Source organism: Phyllobates terribilis, unplaced genomic scaffold, assembly GCF_046119375.1.
Source record: "Phyllobates terribilis strain yellow unplaced genomic scaffold, ASM4611937v1 Scaffold_11__3_contigs__length_659146591, whole genome shotgun sequence".
Lineage (NCBI taxonomy): Eukaryota > Metazoa > Chordata > Amphibia > Anura > Dendrobatidae > Phyllobates > Phyllobates terribilis.
Genome location: NW_027362771.1, coordinates 435843807 through 435867044, shown reverse-complemented (window position 1 = coordinate 435867044; position 23238 = coordinate 435843807). Strand labels below are relative to the sequence as shown.

Below are 23238 nucleotides of genomic sequence, written 5' to 3'. Positions count from 1 at the left end.
ACACAAAGTTATGTAAAACAATTAATACAAAAGAGGACAGTGCAGACCTACAGAGGGATTTGGATAAGCTGGGTAGGTGGAGCATTAAATGGCAAATGGTTTAACGAGGAGAAATGTAAGGTCATACATATGGGAAGGAAAAATGGAAGTCACCAGTACTCACTGAATGGGAAATCATTGGGGAATTCAGAGATGGAGAAGGACTTGGGCATCTTGATTGATAGCAAACTAAATTGGAGTGCCCAAAGTCAGGCCGCTGCTCTAAGGGCAAACAGGGTAATGGGATGTATCAGAAGAGGTATAGCTGCAAAGGATGAGAACATTGTTCTTCCACTGTACAAAGCACTGGTCAGACCACACTTGGAATACTGTGCTCAGTTATGGGCCCCAATATATAGAAAGGATATAAATGAGCTTGAAAAGGTACAAAGGAGGGCAACAAAATTAATAAAGGGAATGGAGGGACTGCAATACCCAGAGAGGTTGGCAAAACTAGGACTATTCAGCCTGGAAAAGAGAAGGTTGAGGGGGGACATAATAAATGTGTACAAATATGTTAGGGGAAAGTATAGAGATCTTGCCCGGGATTTGTTCAAAAGGAGGGATATTACGGTAACAAGAGGGCACTCACTAAGACTGGAAGAGAAAAGGTTTCAGCACCAGCATAGGAAGGGGTTCTTTACGGTAAGAGCAGTGAGAATATGGAATTCACTGAGTGAGGAGACGGTAATGTCGGATTCACTACACCAGTTCAAGCGGGGACTGGATGCATTTCTAGATACCAGGCAGATTTCAGCATATACTTAAAAATAAAATAAAATAGTAGGTTGATACAGGGATTTATTCTGACTGCTGGTTTCAGGGTCGGGAGGGAATTTTTCCTCAGGTGAAGATTGGCCAAATCATTTGGGGTTTTTGCCCTCCTCTGGATCAACTTTAGCAATTACAGAACTAACAGGTCGAACTTGATGGACGCAAGTCTTTATTCGGCTTTACAAACTATGTTACCCCGGCTGTCATTTCATCCGTTACCAGGTTCCGCCCATTGTCACACACGACCATGCCTGGCTGTTTGATCAGCGGTGAGAGCCACAGATCAGGCTGCTGTGTTACAGCTTTCAACAACTCTGCAGCGCTGGGCGGTTTGTCAATTAAGCATTAAACATGTTATCTTCAGCACAGCCTGTTGCCGCTTGGCCAAAGCAGTGCTGCAGTGCTGTCAGCTTGTGACTGATGTGGTCATTTCGGAGATGGAGGAGGAGGTGCATGAGCTGAACAATGTGATTACATTGTTGTTAAATTGGTGACGCTGTTTTTTATACTAAAGAAAGATCCTATTGTTTTGGGGTTTTTTTATTTATTTTTTTAAGACAAATGCATTCACTGGGAAATGTAATTTTAACATTTTACAACCTTAGCTGGCAATGTGGTGTGTGACACATCATCAAACACTTCCTGTTTTATTTATGATGGAGGGACTCTGAAAGTCATAAAGCCTATTTTTATAGGGACATCAGACGGCCCTTACTATTCTTAAAAGGCCAGCAGTCGGCCTTAGCTATTGTTAGAGAGCCATCAGCCGTCTATGCTTTGTTGTTCCCATTATTAACAAGTGGGTCTCCTATACTGTTATTGCGTATCCAGTGACTGCAAGGGCTGCCAAAAATTTGGACGCAACCCAATACCTCTTTGAAGAGACATAGAGGAGGGTCTCAGTAAAAAAATAATTTTCCCATTATAAAGGAGCGGGTCTCCTATAAGTGTAATGCCCATACTGTGACTGCAAGGGCTGCCAAAATTTGGGAAAAACCCCACTAAGAATTTAAAGACACATGGAGCAGGGCCACAGTAACAAGGTACGACATGTTCCCATTAGAAAGGAGAGAGTCTGCTATACAGTTATAGGGTATGCAGTGAGTCCAACGGCTGACAATTTTAGGAAAAACCCCACTAAGAATTTAAAGACACATAGAGCAGGGCCACAGTAACAACAAATTCCCATCAGAAAGGAGAGAGTCTCCCATAGTGTTGGCCTGTGTAGTGAATGCAAGGGCTGCCAAAAATTTGCAGGCACTTCAATGCCCCTTGGAAGAGACGTGGAGGAGGGCCTCATAAAAAAATGTTCCTATTAGAAAGGAGCAGGCCTCCTATACTTGTAATGCCCATGCACTAAGTGTATGGGCTGACAAACATTTACCCCTGGGGGGTATACATGAACATACTGTATCAAAAATTTTTTTACGGGCATCATAAACACCCTTTAAAAAAATGAGGTGGGTGTTGCATCACGTACCACGGTCACCCTGGTGATATGGTGGTGGAGGAGAAGGAGGAGGACAAGAGCAAATAGCCAAAATCAGGAAACGTATACCCATGTGTGGGTGTGAAAAGGTGCATGGGAATACACCTCTCAAGAAAAGACACTGGATTGGAGTTTGTTACGCTGCTATCATTCGGTGGTGTTGAGAAGTCTGGCCCAATCCAGCCCTTGTTCATTTTTATAAGAGTCAGCATTTTCAGTTGACAGGCAGATGCGCTTATCAGTTATAATTCCACCAGCGGCACTAAAAACCCGCTCTGATAAAACGCTGGCGGCAGGGCAGGCCAGGACCTCCAAGGCATAGAGAGCCAGTTCATTCCACGTATCTAGCTTTGATACCCAATAATTATAAGGCACAGCGGAATCACAGAGGACGTTGGTACGGTCGGCAAGGTACTCCCTCAGCATCTTCCCAAACTTTGCACTCCTTGTGAGAGTACCCCGGGCCTCAGGGCCTGTCCGATGAGAGGGTCTGAGAAAACTCTCCCAGAACTTTGACAGTGTTCGCCTGCCTCTGCTGGATTGAAGTTGTATCTCTCTCGCCTGTACTCCTTAGTTGTCCAACGAAGTATGCCCTCTGCCGCCAGCGTTTTCAGATGGGATTTTTTTTAATAGTTCCGCAACAAGGGCCTTCTGGTACTGCCCCATTTTTGTAGACCTGTCCGCCTCAGGAATAAGAGATATAAAGTTCTCCTTGTAGCGTGGGTCTAGAAGTGTCACCAACCAGTAATGACTGTCACCCAAAATTTTGAGAACGCGAGGGTCATGGGAAACGCAGCGTAACATAAACTCAGCCATGCGTGCCAGACTACTAACAGGCAAGACTTCCGTGCCCTCACCAAGAGGATGACTGACCATGCTCTCCTCCTCCTCTTCTCTGTCCTCTGGCCATCCACGCTGAACAGACGGTATGACAGCTGTGCAGGTAGTACCGTCTATAGTGCATGAAACTAGCTCCTGTCCTTCCTCCTCCTCCTCCTGCTCTTCCTCATTGTCACCCAATCCACATTGGGATGAGATGAGGCTTGGCTGTGTGTAATCACTCTGTATGGTTCCTTGCTCCATCTCATCGTGCTCCACCTGCAATGCATCCTCTTTGATTGTGAGCAGAGAGCGTTTCAAAAGACAGAGAAGTGGGATGGTGACGCTAATTATGGCATCATCGCCGCTCACCATCTTGGTGGAGTCCTCAAAGTTTTGGAGGATGATACATATGTCTGACATCCATGTCCACTCCTGAGGTCTTATGTGTGGAGTCTGAACTGAATACCGACGGCCTTGTTGATGCTGGTAGTCAACAACTGCCCTCTTCTGCTCACAAATCCTTCCCAACATCTGCAGTGTAGAGTTCCAACGCGTGGGGACATCACACACCAGTCTGTGAGCCGGAAGCAGCAAACGCTGCTCAAACACCGCAAGGGCAGCGGAAGTTGTAGCTGACTTTCTAAAATGGGCACACAGGCGGCGTACTTTAACAAGCAGATCCGGCAGCTCCGGGTAGGATTTGAGAAACCGCTGAACCACGAGGTTAAGCGCATGGGCCAGGCATGGTACGTGTGTGAGCTTGCCTCACCTCAGAGCCGCCACCAGGTTCCGGCCATTGTCACACACGACCATGCCTGGCTGTAGGTTCAGCGGTGTGAGCCACAGATCTGCATGCTCTTTCAGAGCTGTCCACAACTCTTCAGCATTGTGCGGTTTTTCACCTAAGCATATTAGCTTCAGCACAGCCTGCTGCCGCTTGGCCGAGGCAGTGCTTCCAGCTTGAGACTGATGTGGTCATTTCGGAGATGGAGGCTGAAGAGGAGGAGGAGGATGAGGTGCAGGAGCTGTAGACCATGGGGGCAACCCTGATTGACCTAGGGCCCGCAATCCTTGGCGTCGGGAGGACGTGTTCCGTCCCAAGGTCCGACTGGGTCCCGGCTTCCACTATGTTAACCAAGTGTGCCGTCAGCGAGATGTACCGTCCCTGCCCACAAGCACTTGTCCACGTGTCCGTGGTTAGGTGGACTTTACCGGTAACTGTGTTGTTGAGAGCACGGCTAATGTTTTGGGACACGTGCTTGTGTAATGCGGGGACGGAACACCGGGAGAAATAGTGGCGGCTGGGGACCGAGTACCGAGGGACGGCCGCCGCCATCTGGTTGCGGAATGCTTCTGTCGCCACGAGCCTAAAAGGCAACATTTCGAGCGCAAGCAGTCGTGAAATGTAAGCATTTAGTAGAGTGGCCTGTAGGGCGTTGGCTGCATATTTGCGCTTGCGTTCCAAGGACTGGGGTATGAACAACTGAACGCTGCGCTGGGACAAGGATATGGACGTGTTTCCTGATGCTGCTACTTGAGAGTGTGCAACGACAGGTGCAGGGCAGGAGGCATCTTCGCATGCACCATGGACAGGGGTGTATTGGCTTGCATCCACAACAGCGGAAGAAGCAATGGTGCCACCCGCAGACACTGTTCCTGGACCCTGGCGTTTGGCCCACAAAGTCGGGTGCTTTGCTGCCATGTGCCTGATCATGCTGGTGGTGGTCAGGCTGGTCGTTTTGCCACCCCTGCTGATGATGTCCTGGCAGGTGGTGCAAATGGCCTTTTTGGGGTTATTGGCAGAGTCTTTAAAAAACAACCAGACTCTGGAAGACCTAACAGTTGTACTGGCAACTTCCTTCGTGTTGGTGTTACGGGGAACGGTTGCTTGCCTTCTGTCTGCGGCCACCACACTGCTTCTTCCTGTCTGTTGGGGTGCTCTGCCTCCCTCCCCCTGTGTGCTGCTGTCCTCACTCTGCATGTCCTCCTGCCAGGTTGGGTCAGTTACTATATCGTCCACCACCTCGTCTTCCACTTCCGCACCCTGGTCCTCCTCCTCACTTTCTGCCAATTGTGTCTCATTATCGTCCACCTCTTGTGACACTTTCCCACCGTCGCCTTCGTGTAACCGTGGCTGTTCAAATATTTGGGCATCGCTACACGCGATCTCCTCTTGCCCCGCTTCAAGTTGACCGGGCGAGAGGCCCGAATCTATAAATGGAAAAGTGAACAGCTCTTCAGAGTGTCCAAGTGTGGGATCAGTTGTCTCTGGGTACTCGGCATGGTGGGAGGAAGGAGGATCAGGGTAAGGAATATGCGGTCCAGACTCACGGCTACTGAGACTTGACCGTGTGGAAGACAGGGTGGTGGTGGTGGTGGTGGCTAAGTGACTGGAAGTATTATCTGCTATCCAACCAACAACCTTTTGACACTGCTCTGGGTTCAATAGTGGTGAGCTGCGGTCCCCTAGAAATTGGGACAGGAAGGTCAGGCGAGAAGATGTGGGCGTTTGTTGTGGCACAATTTCGGCTTGCCCACAGCCTTGTCCTCGGCCTCTGCATGCACCATTACCGTCACGTCCAGTTCCCCGTCCCTTGTCACGTGCCTTGCCCATTTTAAATGGAGGACAGTATCTTCCACGCTCACTACAAATGACTGAGTTTGGAGCGAACTTATATGTGAGCCGTTTGACGGAGAAAAAAGTTGTTTAAATACCTGGCCTGTAGGTAAGTAGTTTGAACAGCAAACTGCTGTGAATTGCTTCACTGACACACTGAAAATTTTTTTTAATGGAGGCCAGAAATGGCAGTATTTTCTGACAACGTATATGTGATCCGTGTGACGGAGAAAATGCAGTTTTAAATAGCTGGATTTTTAGGGCTCTAATATGGAAAGGACCTGGCTGTATTCTGCAGTGCCAACAAGCAGAAAAATAGTGTTCTCTGGATTGCTTTTTAAGCAAATTATGAGGATTAAGATGCAAAACAATATTTCTAGAAATAGGCCCAGGAATATTTAACAGCAGCAGAAGGCAGAACTGGAATGGAGCCTCTTGTCCTATGTGCACTGCAGTCTGTTATATACACTGCCTGCCTGATATCTCTGCAGATGGATTAGTTAGTCCTCAAAAGGACTGTTTGTTAAGATGGATATGTGTAATGTACGGTTTTTCTCCCTACACTACCTAATACACGATTAAAACTCTCCCTGACACAGCAGCAGCTCTCCCTACACTGATCCGGAGTGACTGTGACGAGCATGGAGGCGCCAGGTCTTATATAGACCTGATGACGCTGTGCGGCCAGCCAATCACTGTAATGCCAACAACCAACATGCATGGCAGGCAATCCCTGCATGTTCATTGGCTCTCTAAAGAGCGCCAAACATGCAGGGAGGGGACCAGAGTTCCCGTCCGAGCAACCCGGAAATACTCGCCGAGCACCATGATGCTCGGGCGAGTACCGAGTAGTGGCGAGCGCGTTGGCTCATCACTATTGACAACCCCTTTCAGATTTATGAAGACTTGAATTCTGTACTTCAGTCGTAATGATTGATGTACTGGAGTAAGATGCGCCTAACTGAGCAGGCGCATCTTATCACTGGCGCGCACCTCACCTGAAATGTTACTCTAGTCAGGGTCTGGAGTATATTTCTGGCGTACGTTTTGAGGCACAACTTTTGAAGAATTTGCCGGGTGGGCTTTGCCATGCCCGTCCATGCTCTGCCCACTTCGGTGAATCTGGGCAGGACTGGCATGAACATGCCAAAGTCGCAGAATGTTTGCACAACTTTGAATTGCACAAAACTTTTGCAACTTTTCAAAGAGCTTAATGACAGAAATCTGGCAAAAACACTGATTAATCACGGCCTATATTTAACAGAAATCAAGGCAATAAGCATTATAATGAGATTACCACAGGATTTGTGCAGCAGCAAACTCTTCTCTCTGAATAACGAGACGCTGAAGTATACAAATGATTTATTTACCTTGTATAAAAATATTACAGATTATCATCACTCACGTACATTTTAGTGCAGATAGTCATTTTTTTTTCCAGAACCGTGTAATTATAAAATCCCAAATTTAGAATACAAAGAATACATTTCACAAAGCTGAAATCCTTATTACAGGGTAGATTAACTACAAGTAAAAACATTGTATATATGAAAGCCTATGGCCCTTATACACTGGGCAGGGCAATGCAGAGCCACTATGCTACCAAAAATGCCTCCTAGTAAAAGGAAAGGTCTATTCCATGAAAGACTGGCAGCAATAATGCAAAGTGAGTGCAGCTCTAAATGTAATTACCAAGGAGGAGAAAGCACCTGGGCACACTATTCTGCACTGTACGGACATAGCCATAGTCTATGAGCCTGAGATTCGCATATAAGTCTGACTCAATTATATATCTATACATACAAAATGCACAAGGGAGCATAAAGGTGTATATAGACAGGCCAAACACTGAAGGATCGGTGCAGGGAGTGACCGCACCTGTCATGCCAGTAACAATATGGCAGGCCAGGTAACACGTAGTGTCAGGCTTCAGAATTCATAAATGGTCATGAGAGAACATAGTAAGAAAAGAACTCCTCCATGAAATGCTTGTCCGCCTTGTTCAGCCTGGGGAGCTGGGTCGTATCTTGGAGCTGTACTCACCCAGCAGCGGGTACTTTAATCATCCTGGAAAGTATACAAACATTAGACCAGAGGCATTAAAGGCGTCGTCCCATCAAGAAAACATATGTTCTTATACCACCAAGCTGGTGGACTCATCTGAACAGCCGCCATGTAATATTCCAAATCCCCTGCAGCACTAGCGGGGAGCAGAACCTGGGGCGATCTGATGAGACAAACCGCTTAGGTTGTCACAGGGAATGTGTTATCAGAAAATGAGCTATTGCATCAGATTTTTGTTTTACATTTTCTTGTTTTTTCCTCTTTATCATTTGTTTGTTAAAAATATAACAAGTAATATTGTAATTTCCACCACTGACTCTTAGACTCATGCTTCCTGTCCTTTCAGGAAGTTTTCAGCAGGCTCATTATCATCAGAGGCAGGATTCCAACGACAGGTAACACTTCTATACACGGCTGATTACATGGGATCCACCAATCACAATAGGTGATGACAATGACTTCTATTGCTAATAAGGTACATGTGGATTTTCTAAAATAAGTTAAAATTTAGAATATCTTCATTGGCCAGTGTTCAAATTGCAACATTTACCGTGTTTATTTTTAATACAGATTGTGATATGGGAAAAATATCATCATTTTTTAGCCCATTTTCTGATTACTCATTCCCTTTAAGATGATGCAAAACTGCATTAATAAAAAGGGTGTTATTTACCTAAGCTAAAAACTAAACTATTGCTCATCAATGTTGTCACTATATTCTGAATATGTTCCTTTTTTTTCACCCTTACTAGTAACATAAATATTCTCTGTGTGTAAGGGGCTTAATAAATATGGCATTCAGTAACATTGTCACACTAGCTATGGGATATGTGCCACTGATCTTCATATACAATATTAGTCCACCCACAATAATAATAAATGGCAGGTAATATTTTTAGGCTGAAAGATCTGTGCTAGATGGCAGATTCTACAATTTTTGTTTGTTCACAGTGAAAGAAAGAAAATATAGTAGAATTAAAAGAAAGTTAAAACATTTAACAGCAGTGCACCTCAGAAATGTTACTCCAGTCAGGGGCTGGCATACATTTATGGTGTAAATTATGCCCCTATGGGCAGCACGGTGGCGCAGTGGTTAGCACTGCAGCCTTGCAGTGGGGTCCTGGGGTCAAATCCCACAAGGACAACATCTGCAAGGAGTTTGTATGTTCTCCCCTTGTTGGCATGGGTGTTCTCCGGTTTCCTCCCACACTCCAAAGACATACTGATAGGGAATCTAGATTGTGAGCCCCAATGGGGACAGCGATGATAATGTCTGTGAAGCGCTGTGGTCCCTTAGGCGGAGCTGGTTGGGACTTGCATAAAAATGCCATAAAGCCACAATTTTTTTTTTGCAACTAGATGCGCAAAATTTTTTCAATATTTAAAGTTTTTTTATGCCAGAAAACTGGCCAAAACACCGTTATGTACATATGGCGTCTTTTTCAGACAAATTCAGCTACATAAACTACTTAAAAAGCCGATCAGAAACGCTCAAAAGCATGAACATATGCTGTGTACATGTTCAGGCTTTTAAACATCTTTTAACTACTTTAGATTTCCAAAAACACCAAGCTGTTAAAAGAAGTGACAGATCCATTCTACAGGCGTTTTCTGAACGCTCTGTACTTTACAATACAAGTCAACGGGAAAGCTCAGAAGATGTTCGAATGTCTTTTGCAACGCTATGCCATAGTTTTGATTAAAAAAAGTAATGATTTTTTCATTAGTCAATGGTGTGAAAAAATAACAGTTAAAAAAAAAAAAACACACATCACAAAAACCATGGGAAAACCCTTCAAAAACCACCAGGAAACAGGAAAAACGCTCTGGAATCGACTGAAAAAATGACACAAAAGATGCCTAAAGAAAGAAAAACGCAAGAGATCCCTGACACCTATTCTGCTTGAAAAACTTAATGGGTTCCCTGAGATGAAAATACGTTCTGTGCATAAACCCAAAGACTTTTGTAGGAAAAGAAAGTCTGGAGGTTCCAAGAAAATCCATTTCTTCTACTGCGGTTTTTAAAATCTGGTTTCTTTAGGCAGTAACTAGTTCCGTGATTCTTGGAGCTGTATGATGGATATCACACAGCCATTTTTTGTAGGAGATCCTGACAAGGCCTATTGATTTACAATGACATTTGCCATTTTTATATTGGTTTTACAAAGTAGACTACACTATTTTGCTTATAAAATTGATTAATATAAGTCTCATGTACACGGCCATATCATAGCTTAAAAGGGTTTTTCCATTATTTTTTTTACCCCCTTTGATATGTTCCAACTCTTCAGAACGATCACTTTGTTAATATACTCATTACCGGTATACTCATGAGCGATATAGTGCACGCTGTTCCCAAGCGCCAGGTCTTACAGGCATCTGTCATCATTGTCCCTGGCTGGCACGGAGATCAGCGTGAGCAAGGGACAATGTTGAGAGTAGTAGTAGTAGTATTCTGCCCCCCCCCCCCCCCTCCCGCAGTATCCAAAACCTGAGCTCACTGAGTGACAGGACACCTCTTGGTGACCTCAGGGCAGATCAGGGGCCCGCTCGCTGGAGCGAATCATTCTCCTCTGCTCCTCAGCGGGTGCGGTCAGATGGATTACAGCATGGGACACTTAGGAGAGGTGAGCATAAGGATTTTTTATTTTATTCTTGTTTAGAATAGCCCCCCTATCAATTAATGTGACTAGAAGACATAAGATACAATTCACATTATATAAAAATGTTAAAATACTGTTATCTGCTACTCTGTATAAGTAGTTGGTGAGTCAGAAAGCATTCAATAGACAGAAAGTCGGAAAAAATATAAAAATATCTGTTGTTCCAAGTAATTCCTCTGCAAACAATGCTGATGCTGCAAGGTTTCTACAGTACAACTGTAGTGTTAGAGGATGGAGCATATAGTTATGACAGTGCTAAAATTACTTATAGGGTTAACTATTGAATAAAAAATATAGACAGTATACGTAATGAAGTTCAGAGCATGATACAACTGCACTACGTGTCACAGTGAGGCCATGGTGGCTCTCCGACAGCTGCTGTGTAACTGATATAGCTTAATCTCAGGATGGACATCCTCGGGAGACAGGTTCCACTGCTCTCACAGTAGCAATGATGGTTTAATCCAGAAAATATATATTTTTTTAATATTCAATGCATTTAACGGAGTCCTCTTGCACATAGTTGTATTACAGCTCTGTAATAAAGCTACATTATCTTTTTTAATTATTGTACCTATGTACTGTACAGACCAAAAGTTTGGACACACCTTCTCATTTAAAGATTTTTCTGTATTTTCATGACTATGAAAATTGTACATTCACACTGAAGGCATCAAAACTATGGAACACATGTGGAATTATATACTTAACAAAAAAGTGTGAAACAACTGAAAATATGTCTTATATTCTAGGTTCTTCAAAGGAGCCACCTTTTGCTTTGATGACTGCTTTGCACACTCTTGGCATTCTCTTGATGATCTTCAAGAGGTAGTCACCGAAAATGGTCTTCCAACAATCTTGAAGGAGTTCCCAGAGATGCTTAGCACTTGTTGGCCCTTTTGCCTTCACTCTGCGGTCCAGCTCACCCCAAACCATCTCGATTGGGTTCAGGTCTGGTGACTGTGGAGGCCAGGTCATCTGGCATAGCACCCCATCACTCTCACTCTTGGTTAAATAGCCCTTACACAGCCTGGAGGTGTGTTTGGGGTCATTGTCCTGTTGAAAAATAAATGATGGTCCAACTAAACGCAAACCGGATGGAATAGCATGCCGCTGCAAGATGCTGTGGTAGCCATGCTTGTTCAGTATGCCTTCAATTTTGAATAAATCCCCAACAGTGTCACCAGCAAAGCACCCCCACACCATCACACCTCCTCCTCCATGCTTCACGGTGGGAACCAGGCATGTAGAGTCCATCCGTTCACCTTTTCTGCGTCGCACAAAGACACGGTGGTTGGAACCAAAGATCTCAAATTTGGACTCATCAGACCAAAGCACAGATTTCCACTGGTCTAATGTCCATTCCTTGTGTTCTTTAGCCCAAACAAGTCTCTTCTGCTTGTTGCCTGTCCTTAGCAGTGGTTTCCTAGCAGCTATTTTACCATGAAGGCCTGCTGCACAAAGTCTCCTCTTAACAGTTGTTGTAAAGATGTCTGCTGCTAGAACTCTATGTGGCATTGACCTGGTCTCTAATCTGAGCTGCTGTTAACCTGCGATTTCTGAGGCTGGTGACTCAGATAAACTTATCCTCAGAAGCAGAGGCGACTCTTGGTCTTCCTTTCCTGGGGCGGTCCTCATGTGAGCCAGTTTCTTTGTAGCGCTTGATGGTTTTTGCAACTGCACTTGGGGACACTTTCAAAGTTTGCCCAATTTTTTGCACTGACTGATCTTCATTTCTTAAAGTAATGATGGCCACTCGTTTTTCTTTACTTAGCTGCTTTTTTCTTGCCATAATACAAATTCTAACAGTCTATTCAGTAGGACTATCAGCTGTGTATCCACCTGACTTCTGCACAACACAACTGATGGTCCCAACCCCATTTATAAGGCAAGAAATCCCACTTATTAACCACTTCGCACCAGAGCCTGTTTTTGCCTTCGTGACCGGGCCAATTTTTTCAATTCTGACCACTGTCACTTTATGAAGTAATTACTCTGGAACACTTCAACGTGTTCCCCTGATTCTGAGATTGTTTTTTTCATGACATATTGTACTTCATGATAGTGGTAAAATTTCTTCGATATAACTTGCGTTTATTTCTAAAAAATCGGAAATTTGGCGAAAATTGTGAAAATTTTGCAATTTTCAAACTTTGAATTGTTATGCCCTTAAATCAGAGAGATATGTCACACAAAATAGTTAACAAATAACATTTCCCACATGTCTACTTTACATCAGCACAATTTTGGAACCAAAATTTTTTTTTGTTAGGGAGCTATAAGGGTTAAAAGTTGACCAGCGATTTCTAATTTTTCCAACAAAATTTACAAAAACATTTTTTTAGGGACCACATCATATTTGAAGTCACTTTGAGGGGTCTTTATGACAGAAAATACCCAAAAGTGACACCATTCTAAAAACTGCACCCCTCAAGGTGCTCAAAACCACATTCAAGAACTTTATTAACCCTTCAGGTGCTTCACAGGAATTTTTGGAATGTGGAAGAAAAAAATTAACATTTAACTTTTTTCACAAAAATGTTACTTTAGACCCAATTTTTTTTATTTTCACAGGGGTAACAGGAAAAAATGGACCCCAAATTTTTTTGTGCAATTTCTCTTGAGCGTGCTGATACCCCATATATGAGGGAAAACCACTGTTTGGGTGCACTACAGGGTTCGGAAGGGAAGGAGCACCATTAGACTTTTTGAATGTAAAATTTGTCTGAATAATTAGCAGACACCATGTTGCGTTTGGAGAGCTCCTGATGTGCCTAAACAGTGGAAACCCCCCACAAGTGACACCATTTTGGAAACTAGACCCCTTAGGGAACTTATCTAGACAATTTAGAACAGAAAGAATAGAGCTTCACACATAGATTAGATAGAAACATGTCAGTCACATATATATGAAGTACAGTGACAGTTTTGCTTACTGTACTTGTCATTTAGTGTAAAGGATTTATTAAAAAAAATAATAGTGTTTTCATGCACCGTCTCTTTAAAAAAGCCGGCCGGCAATTCAGCATCTGTACCCGACAATTTAGAATAGAAAGAATAGAGAATCACACATAGATTAGATAGATAGAAACATGTCAGTCACATATATAATAAGTACAGTGATAGTGTTGATTACTGTACTTGTCATTTAGTGTTAAAATAAAGGATTTATTAAAAAAAAAAATTGGCGTGGGGTTCCCCCTAATTTTAGTCTCTAGCGGAGGTTAAGCAGACGGCTGGGGCAGATGTTTGAAGCCTGGGAAGGGGGTAATACCCACGGAGCTTCCCAGACTACTAATATCAGCCCCCAGCTGAATACCTAGCCTTTACTAGCTATTAAAATGGGGGACCCCCCCCCAAAAAAAATGACGTGGGGTCCCCCCTATTTTAATAGCTAGCAAAGGCTAGGCAGACAGCTGGGGGCTGATATTAATAGCCCAGGAAGGGTGCCATGAATATTGGCCCCCTCCCAGGCTAGAAACACCAGAAGTCAGCCGCCCCAGAAATGGCGCATCCATAGGATGCGCCAATTCTGGCACTTAGCCTCGCTCTTCCACGCTGCCCTGGTGCGGTGGCAGGGGGTAATAGGGTTGGGGTTCATGTCAGCGCCAGCTGCCATGAAGCCCAGGTTAGTAATGATGGGCGTCTATAAGACACCCCCATTACTAATCTACAAAGTGTTAAACAGAAAAAAAAAAACACTACACCCATAAAAAAATAAATTATTTGAAATAAAACACACCATTTTATTTAATTCTTAGTTTACTAAAAAAAAAATAGTTACCTGTCCACGTTCCTGCGCTGATCTCCCATGCACAGCTGTCACATCTGGAGATGGTGACAGCTGTGCATGGCTGCTGTAAGCTCACGCTGCCGGGAACACGTCCGCTCCCGGCAGCGGGAGCCACTGACTGAGGTCACCGGAGTGCATTCAGTCAGCGCAGCTCCGGAGACCTCCTTTACGGCACTGCTGTACCGTGGGAATTTCTCACGGTACAGCAGGGCCGTAAAGGAGCTGACCGGAGCAGCGCTGCCTGAACTCCGGCGAACCCGCTTATGCAGTGACGGGGCTGCTTTACGGCCCCATCATTCTAGCGGCGGCAGCGGTTCAGAGCGGTCACATTCTATGTGGCTGCTCTAAACTGGAGATCTTCGTGGGACACTCGTGGACTACTACGGAGGGGTAAGGATAAGGTTGTGGTTTATTATTTTATATTTTATTACAGGAGATCGATGGCTTCGGGGAATTAGGTGTCTAGGTGAGTATAGGTGTAGTTTTTTATTTTTTACTTTATTTTAGGTGGTGATCGGCGGGGACAGGCAATGTATAAACTAATTTATTTTAGGTAACCACTGGCCACCAATGACATGTATTTAAAATTTATTGGCGACACAGTAGGGCAATTTAAATAGCAGGATCAGGCTGATGGGAACTACTGCTCCCATCGAGCTGATCCTGCTGGCACGAGTGGACGGGGGACAGACATAGGCCAATGGGAGTAGTAGTGTCACATCGGCCTATGTCTGCCTGCACGCACACACCCGCAGACATCGCACAGACACCGCGCACACCCGCAGACATCGCACAGACACCCCGCACACACCCGCAGACATCGCATAGACACCCCGCACACACTCGCAGACATCGCGCACACACCAGTCATGACGGGCTGATGGTCTGCGAGGTGTGGCTGACCTGTGCGGCCGTGGGAAAGTTCATGTGAGTTCATGCAATGCAGTCAAGCATGAACTCACATGAACCCTCTGAGGGCACCGCGGCTACTTCAAATGAACAGCTGATCAGCATCACCTGATACCTCAGCTGTTCATTTGAAATAACCGGCGGGAAAGCGCAGCACAGAACGGGAAAGCCGGCGGTGAAGTCTTTTCACTGCCAGCTTCCCCGCCCGGGTCCTTCGCTCCCCGCTCCTTGGTGCTGTGCTCCCCGCCCGGTCCTAACTTACGATCGGGATGGGAGGTGGCGGGGGGGGGCGGCGGATCGGGGTGGGAGGCGAGTATGGGGAAGAGTGATTGTTTAAAAGCCGGCGGCTTTTTACCGCCCGCCGGCTTTTAAACAATCAGGAGAATTCTCTCACGCTGGGATGGCATTCGGATGACAGGCTGGATCGCAGCTGAGCGCTGCCATCCAGCTTGTCATCCTTCAGAGACACTGCAGAGCGCAGGCATTATGGGAACTTCCGATTCCGGTATTCGATATTGTAAAAGTATCGGAATTAAGTATCGGAATTCCGATACCGCGAATATCGGCCGATACCCGATATTTCAGTATCGGAATGCTCAACACTATTCAGAAGTGCACAAAACTGTGGCCAACCGCACTTTTATGCACGCCTAAAACAAATGACACCGTGGGATCCCAGGCTAGACGGCGTCCACAGTGGCCTATATCTGTCTCATTACAGGGAATCTTCTGTCATGGGTTCCGTCTGAATCACGTATTTCAGAGATTTACACGGAAACTCTGGTGTAAGTGCTCAGCGCAGAGCGCAGGATAAATGTGGGCAGAGCCTTACTGCGATCTTTGGGAGACATAATAAACAAATCAGTAGCAGGTGAAGAATTGGTTTTATTTATTTTTTACGCCGTTCCTAGTGTGATATAACTGATTAGATTACTTTATTCTTCGGGTCGGTGCGATTACAGAGATACCAGATTTATATCGGGTTTTTATGACTGACAGCTGTCACACACTAAAAGACGCTTTTTTTTGCAAAATCTAGTTTTTGCATCACCATATTTTTACAGCTATAATTTTTCCATATTTCGGCCGACAGAGTCATGTGACGGCTTGTTTTTTGCGGGACGACTTGACATTTTTATTGGTACCATTTTTGGGTACGTGACATTTTTTGATCGCTTTCTATTCCGTTTTTTGGGAGGTAAAATTAACAAAAACCAACAATTCAGGAATTGTTTTTTGGAGGTTTTTTTTATTCCGTTCTGCGTGTGGTAAAAGTGATAAGGCAGCGTTATTCTTCGGGTCAGTACGTTTACAGCGATACTACATTTACTGTATATTTTTTTATGTTTTGGCGCTTTTACACAATATTTTTTTTGCATTGCTTTATTCTGAGCGCTATAACTTTTTTATTTTTCGGCTGATGGAGCTGCATGGCGGCTTTTTTGCGGAACAAGATGACGTTTTCAGCGGTACCATTTTTATTTCTATTTTGCTTTTTGATCGCATTTTTTTCCACTTTTTGTTTGGCGATATGATGAAAAAGCATATTTTTTTGCTCCGTTTTTTATTTATTTTTATTACGGTGTGCACAGAAGGAGTTAATTAGTGTGACAGTTTTATAGCTCGGGTTGTTTCGGACGCGGCGATAACAAATATGTGTACTTTTTTTGGTTTTGTAAAAATATACGGATTTATTGGTTTAATATTTTATTTATTTATTTTTATTTATTTTGTGATTTTTTTTAACAGTTTAAAAACATTTTTTTTTTACATTTTTACTTAGTCGCTGTATGGGACATTATTTTTTTTTTCTGATCATTGATCTCATGTAATCTAATAGACATGTATTACATTACATGAGATCTTCGCTGACTGTTTCACAGTCAGAGTCTCCTGCCAGGCTTCAGCTGCAGGCTGAGCCAGGCAGGACACCATATATGGCAGATCTGGAGGAGGTCATGTGACCTCCAGCTGACATAGCAACCCCAGGTCCTGGAAGGTATCAGGGGTCGTCGGAGAGGTAAGTAAGACGACCCCCTCTCCTCTGTCTATCTTCTATATTCCGCGATCACTATAGATCGCGGCATATAGAACATTGCAAATGGTTAACATCACTGGGACCTGATCCAATCAGGTCCCGATGATGTCCCCTGTCAGAGCCAACGCTCTGCACCGGAATAGCAGCGCTTGCAGGATCCTGGGGGTCCTGAGCGCTGCGAGACCACCCACCGTTTTTAAACGTCGCCGCTGCACAGAGCCCAGCAAGCGCCGACGTTTATCTACAGTGGGCCGTCGGGAACCGGTTAAACCTGACAGGGCACACCTGTGAAGTGAAAACCATTTCCGGTGACTACCTCTTGAAGCTCATCAAGAGAATGCCAAGAGTGTGCAAAGCAGTCATCAAAGCAAAAGGTGGCTACTTTGAAGAACCTAGAATATAAGACATATTTTCAGTTGTTTCACACTTTTTTGTTAAGTATATAATTCCAAACGTGTTAATTCATAGTTTTGATGCCTTCAGTGTGAATGTACAATTTTCATAGTCATGAAAATACAGAAAAATCTTTAAATGAGAAGGTGTGTCGAAACGTTTGGTCTGTACTGTAAGTGTCTTATTTCACTCGAAAAACAACTGTGCCATGTTCCATCGGGTGCTGTATCCTGAAGCCATGCTACCATGCCATACAGCATGTCAGTATGTCAACTGTCTGTGGCTTCAAGATAACTAGAATATATGATGTTGTATGTATGTATGTCAATTTTCATGAAGGAAGTGCCCTACCCCTTTAAAAGTATATTGTTTAATGGAAAGGTATTCAAATTTTTATACCCATTCATCATCTTCGGCTCCATCACCTTGGCCACGCGACTCCGATGCGGGCTCAGCACTGTGAGATTTATTGGCCATAATGTTGTCTGTCCATGAAGCTCCGGTCTGAGCATCCCCAGCAAAATTACATTTTGTCACTGTTCCAATGTCAATTTTTGCCAAGGAAACTAAAAGAGAGAAAAGACATTACTTAAGATTGGCTTTGGCAATATCTATGCAGAAAGGAGGTGAATTCTGCTATTAAAACAAGAAGAATGCCTGAATAACGTGGATAATCTGCCAACAACAGCATGGATTTGACAGATTGATAGAAAATCTGACTACTGTTATATTATCAGTCATATTTTATATGGTCTTTACTAATGAAGTCAATAGGCTGGGCTACATTTTACATTAGGCTTAAAAGGCCAATGCTTACAGGTGTTAGATTGAGTTTATAGAAATATCTGGGGAAAAAAGTGTCCAGTCCTCAGTATAAGTGACAAATCATGCACAATAGAATTAAAGAATAAGTTATGTATCCTAGCCAAATTGAAAGATGTTTGAGTAACTTGCTAAATCATAAGGTCATGTACTTACAGCAGCCTCTGCGCAGATTGAAGCAGATTCTGCAGCACAGTGTGTGAGCTGTGACTATAGAAGTCTGCTATCAAGGACAGCAAAGTAGGGTGGTAAGTATAATACGAGCTAGTATACCACTAATATACCAGTATACAGCTATATACAGTGGGGAAAAAAAGTATTTAGTCAGCCACCAATTGTGCAAGTTCTCCCACATAAAAAAATGAGAGAGGCCTGTAATTGACATCATAGGTAGACCTCAACTATGAGAGACAAAATGAGAACACAAATCCTGAAAATCACATTGTCTGATTTGGAAAGAATTTTTTTTCAAATTTTGGTGGAAAATAAGTATTTGGTCAATTAGAAACAAGCAATGATTTAGATGAAGGAATTGAGGGTAAACTGATTAAATTTGCTGATGACACAAAGCTAGGAGGGATAGCTAATACTAGAGAAGAGAGAGAGAGGATTCAAAAAGACCTAAATAAACTGGAGCAGTGGGCAGCAACCAACAGAATGGTTTTTAACAGGGAAAAATGCAAAGTACTACATCTGGGCAATAAAAATGAAAAAAGCATATACAGAATGGGAGGAATAGAGCTAAGCAACAGTACATGTGAAAAAGACTTAGGTATACTAATAGATCATAGACTGAACATGAGTCAACAGTGTGATGCAGCAGCAAAAAAGGCAAATACAATTCTGGGATGTATTAACAGAAGCATACAGTCTAGATCACGTGAAGTCATTATCGGTCTTTACTCCTCTTTGGTCAGACCTCATCTGGAATACTGTGCACAGTTTTGGGCACCACATTTTAAAAAAGACATCGACAAACTGGAGCAAGTTCAGAGAAGAGCGACCAGAATGGTGACTGGTCTGCAAACCATGTCCTATGAGGAACGGTTGCAGGATTTGGGAATGTTTAGCTTGCAAAAAAGAAGACTGAGAGGAGACTTAATAGCTGTCTACAAATATGTCAAGGGCTGTCACATTGTAGAAGGATCATCTTTATTCTCATTTGCACAAGGAAAGACTAGAAGCAATGGGATGAAACTAAATGGGAGGAAACACAGATTAGATATTAGAAAAAACTTTTTGACAGTTAGGGTGATTAATGAGTGGAACAGGCTGCCACGAGAGGTGGTGAGTTCCCCTTCAATGGACGTCTTCAAACAGAGGCTGGACAGACATCTGTCTGAGATGATCTAGTGAATCCTGCTTTGAGCAGGGGGTTGGACCAGATGACCCAGGAGGTCCCTTCCAACTCTACCATTCTATGATTCTATGATTCTATGAAGCAAGATTTCTGGCTCTCACAGACCTGTAACTTCTTCTTTAAGAGGCTCCTCTGTCCTCCACTCATTACCTGTAGTACTGGCACCTGTTTGAACTTGTTAGCAGTATAAAAGACACCTGTCCGCAACCTCAAACAGTCACACTAAAAACTCCACTATGGTGAAGACCAAAGAGCTGTCAAAGGACACCAGAAACAAAATTATAGCCCTGCACCAGGCTGGGAAGACTGAATCTGCAATAGGCAAGCAACTTGGTGTGAAGAAATCAACTGTGGGAGCAATAATTAGAAAAAGGAAGACATACAAGACCACTGATAATCTCCCTCGATCTGGGGCTCCACACCAGATCTCACCCCGTGGGGTCAAAATGATCTCAAGAACGGTAAGCAAAAATCCCAGAACCACACGGAGGGACCTAGTGAATGACCTGCAGAGAGCTGGGACCAACGTTACACAGGCTATCATCATTAACACACTACGCCGCCAGGGACTCAGATCATGCAGTGCCAGACGTGCCCCCCTGCTTAAGACATTACATGTCCGGGCCCGTCTGAAGTTTGCTAGAGAGCATTTGGATGAAACAGAAGAGTATAATAATAATTAATTTTTATTTTTATAGTGCCAACATATTCCGCAGCACTTTACAATTTTAGGGGGGACTTGTACAAACAATACTGAAAAAGCATTTCTCAAATCAACAGGAGTGAGGGCCCTGCTCGCAAGCTTACAGTCTATGAGGAAATGGGGGAGACACAAAAGGTAAAATGTACATATATTGTATAATGCAGCCTTGATATACTAAATAGGATAAATAATAATACATGGACTGGTCGCCAGCCAGTATGTGTACAGTCCTGACCGAGGCTATTAAGTACATGAATGGTATGAACCTGAAATTGAAGAAGATTTTAATATGGGGGAAAGCTGGGACGGACAGATGGTGTGTTTAGGCGATACGCCAGTCTAAATAAATGGGTTTTTAGAGTCCGCTTGAAACTGTGGGTATTGGGAATTAATCGAACTGTCCTGGGTAGTGCATTCCAAAGAATTGGCGCAGCACGCGAGAAATCTTGGAGACGGGAGTGGGAAGTTCGGATTATGGAGGATTTTAGTTTTAAGTCATTGGCAGAACGGAGGGCACATGTAGGGTGGTAGACTGAGACAAGGGAGGAGATGTAGGGGGGTACTGAAGCATGGAGCGCTTTGTGGGTAAGCGTGATAAGTTTAAATTGAACTCTATATTGGATGGGTAACCAATGCAATGACTGGCACAGGGAAGAGGCATCGGTGTAGCGGTTGGCGAGGAATAGGATTCTTGCTGCTGCGTTAAGGACGGATTGGAGAGGGGAGAGTTTAGTAAGAGGGAGACCGATTAGTAGAGAGTTGCAATAGTCGAGACGAGAATGAATAAGAGCTACAGTAAGAGTTTTTGCCGAGTCAAAGGTGAGAAAAGTCCTGATTCTTGAGATGTTTTTGAGGTGTAGATGACATGAACGAGCGAGTGATTTGATGTGAGGAGTGAAGGAAAGATCTGAATCAAAAATGACCGCAAGACAGCGGGCTTGTTGCTGGGGAGTAATGGTTGAGCCACAAACGGAAATGGCAATATCGGGCACAGGTAGGTTAGTGGAGGGAGGAAATACGAGTAGTTCAGTTTTTGACAGATTCAGTTTTAGGCAGAGGGAGGACATAATGTTAGACACAGCAGAAAGACAATAACTGGTCTTTTGTAGTAATGCAGGGGTGATGTCCGGAGCAGAGGTGTATAATTGGGTGTCATCAGCATAGAGATGGTACTGAAAACCGAATCTGCTGATTGTTTGTCCAATAGGAGCGGTGTATAAGGAGAAAAGAAGGGGGCCTAGGACTGATCCTTGAGGAACCCTGACAGTAAGGGGAAGGAAAGAGGAGGAGGAGCCGGCAAAAGACACAGAGACGGAGCGGTCAGAGAGGTAGGAGGAGAACCAGGAGAGAACAGTGTACTTGAGGCCAATAGTGCGGAGCATAGTGAGGAGGATCACAAAGTCTTGATTCCATGTATAAAGGGAATATCTTTTACCAACTAACACAAAAAGCCCTTTTATCTATTTATTATGAAAGATAATCTTTAATAGTCATATTTGACAAATATAACATACAAAAAGTGCCTGTAAAGTGCCCATAAAAAGTGACCTAGTGCAGGCAGAAATATACATTCATCATGATTAATTTTTCCTATTTTCACACCTTCTTACTGAAGACGATAATCTTTCACTACTTGATATATAATATATAGGTGTGAACTTGAACAAAAAACAGCCTATACATAATAGGTCACTAATCTTAAAAACAGCAGGAGAAGGTTATTGTAGGTGGGACTTATGAATACATATCTATTATTTCCCAAACTGCATCAATATACCACATACATAGTTTGGAGGAATGATGGGGGCAACCTAAATACATATTTCAGATAAGTCCTATTTTTGATCATGTTATTGTCTTGAAAAAGTATTTTGGAATGGAGTATCAGCTTATCATATAAACTCAAACTGTGAGGGGGATTAGCACTGTTAACCTTGTGAATATCATACTGTAATATGTGTAAAGCATCTGATTAAGGACTCCATATATAGGGTTGAGCCCTTGACATGTATGTGGTATATTGATGCAGTTTGGGAAATAATAGATATGTATTCATAAGTCCCACCTACAATAACCTTCTCCTGCTGTTTTTAAGATTAGTGACCTATTATGTATAGGCTGTTTTTTGTTCAAGTTCACACCTATATATTATATATCAAGTAGTGAAAGATTATCGTCTTCAGTAAGAAGGTGTGAAAATAGGAAAAAATAATCATGATGAATGTATATTTCTGCCTGCACTAGGTCACTTTTTATGGGCACTTTACGGGCACTTTTTGTATGTTATATTTGTCAAATATGACTATTAAAGATTATCTTTCATAATAAATAGATAAAAGGGCTTTTTGTGTTAGTTCATAGTGAGGAGGAGCAGGTGATCCACAGTGTCGAATGCAGCAGAGAGATCCAGGAGAATCAGCAGGGAGTAGTGACCATTAGATGTAGCTGTTAGTAGATCATTAGAGACTTTAGTGAGGGCAGTTTCAGTAGAATGTAAAGAGCGGAAACCAGATTGTAAAGGGTCAAGAAGAGAGTTGTCTGAGAGATAGCGGATTAGACGGGAATGGACCAGGCCTTCCAGGAGTTTAGAGATAAATGGAAGATTGGAAACAGGTCTGTAGTTGGCCGTGCAGTTCTGGTCAAGGGATGGTTTTTTAAGTAATGGATGTATGCTGGCGTGTTTAAAAGAAGAGGGAAAGATACAAGATGAGAGGGAGAGGTTGAAAATTTTAGTTAGGTGAGTGGTGACAGC

The 23238-nt window shown here is 43.5% G+C and overlaps 1 protein-coding gene across 1 annotated transcript in view; it reads right to left on the bottom strand.

Annotated features, from left to right (window-relative positions):
• Positions 1-7088: 7088 nt before the first annotated feature.
• ARPIN (actin related protein 2/3 complex inhibitor) overlaps positions 7089-23238 on the bottom strand; it is a 34649-nt gene continuing 18499 nt past the window's right edge. The window contains exons 5-6 of the mRNA XM_073653223.1: positions 18001-18167; positions 7089-7808 (exon numbers count right to left, since the gene is read on the bottom strand). Coding sequence (XP_073509324.1) covers positions 7800-7808; positions 18001-18167 — 176 coding nt within the window. The 3' untranslated portion in view covers positions 7089-7799. The remainder of the gene's footprint in view (positions 7809-18000; positions 18168-23238) is intronic.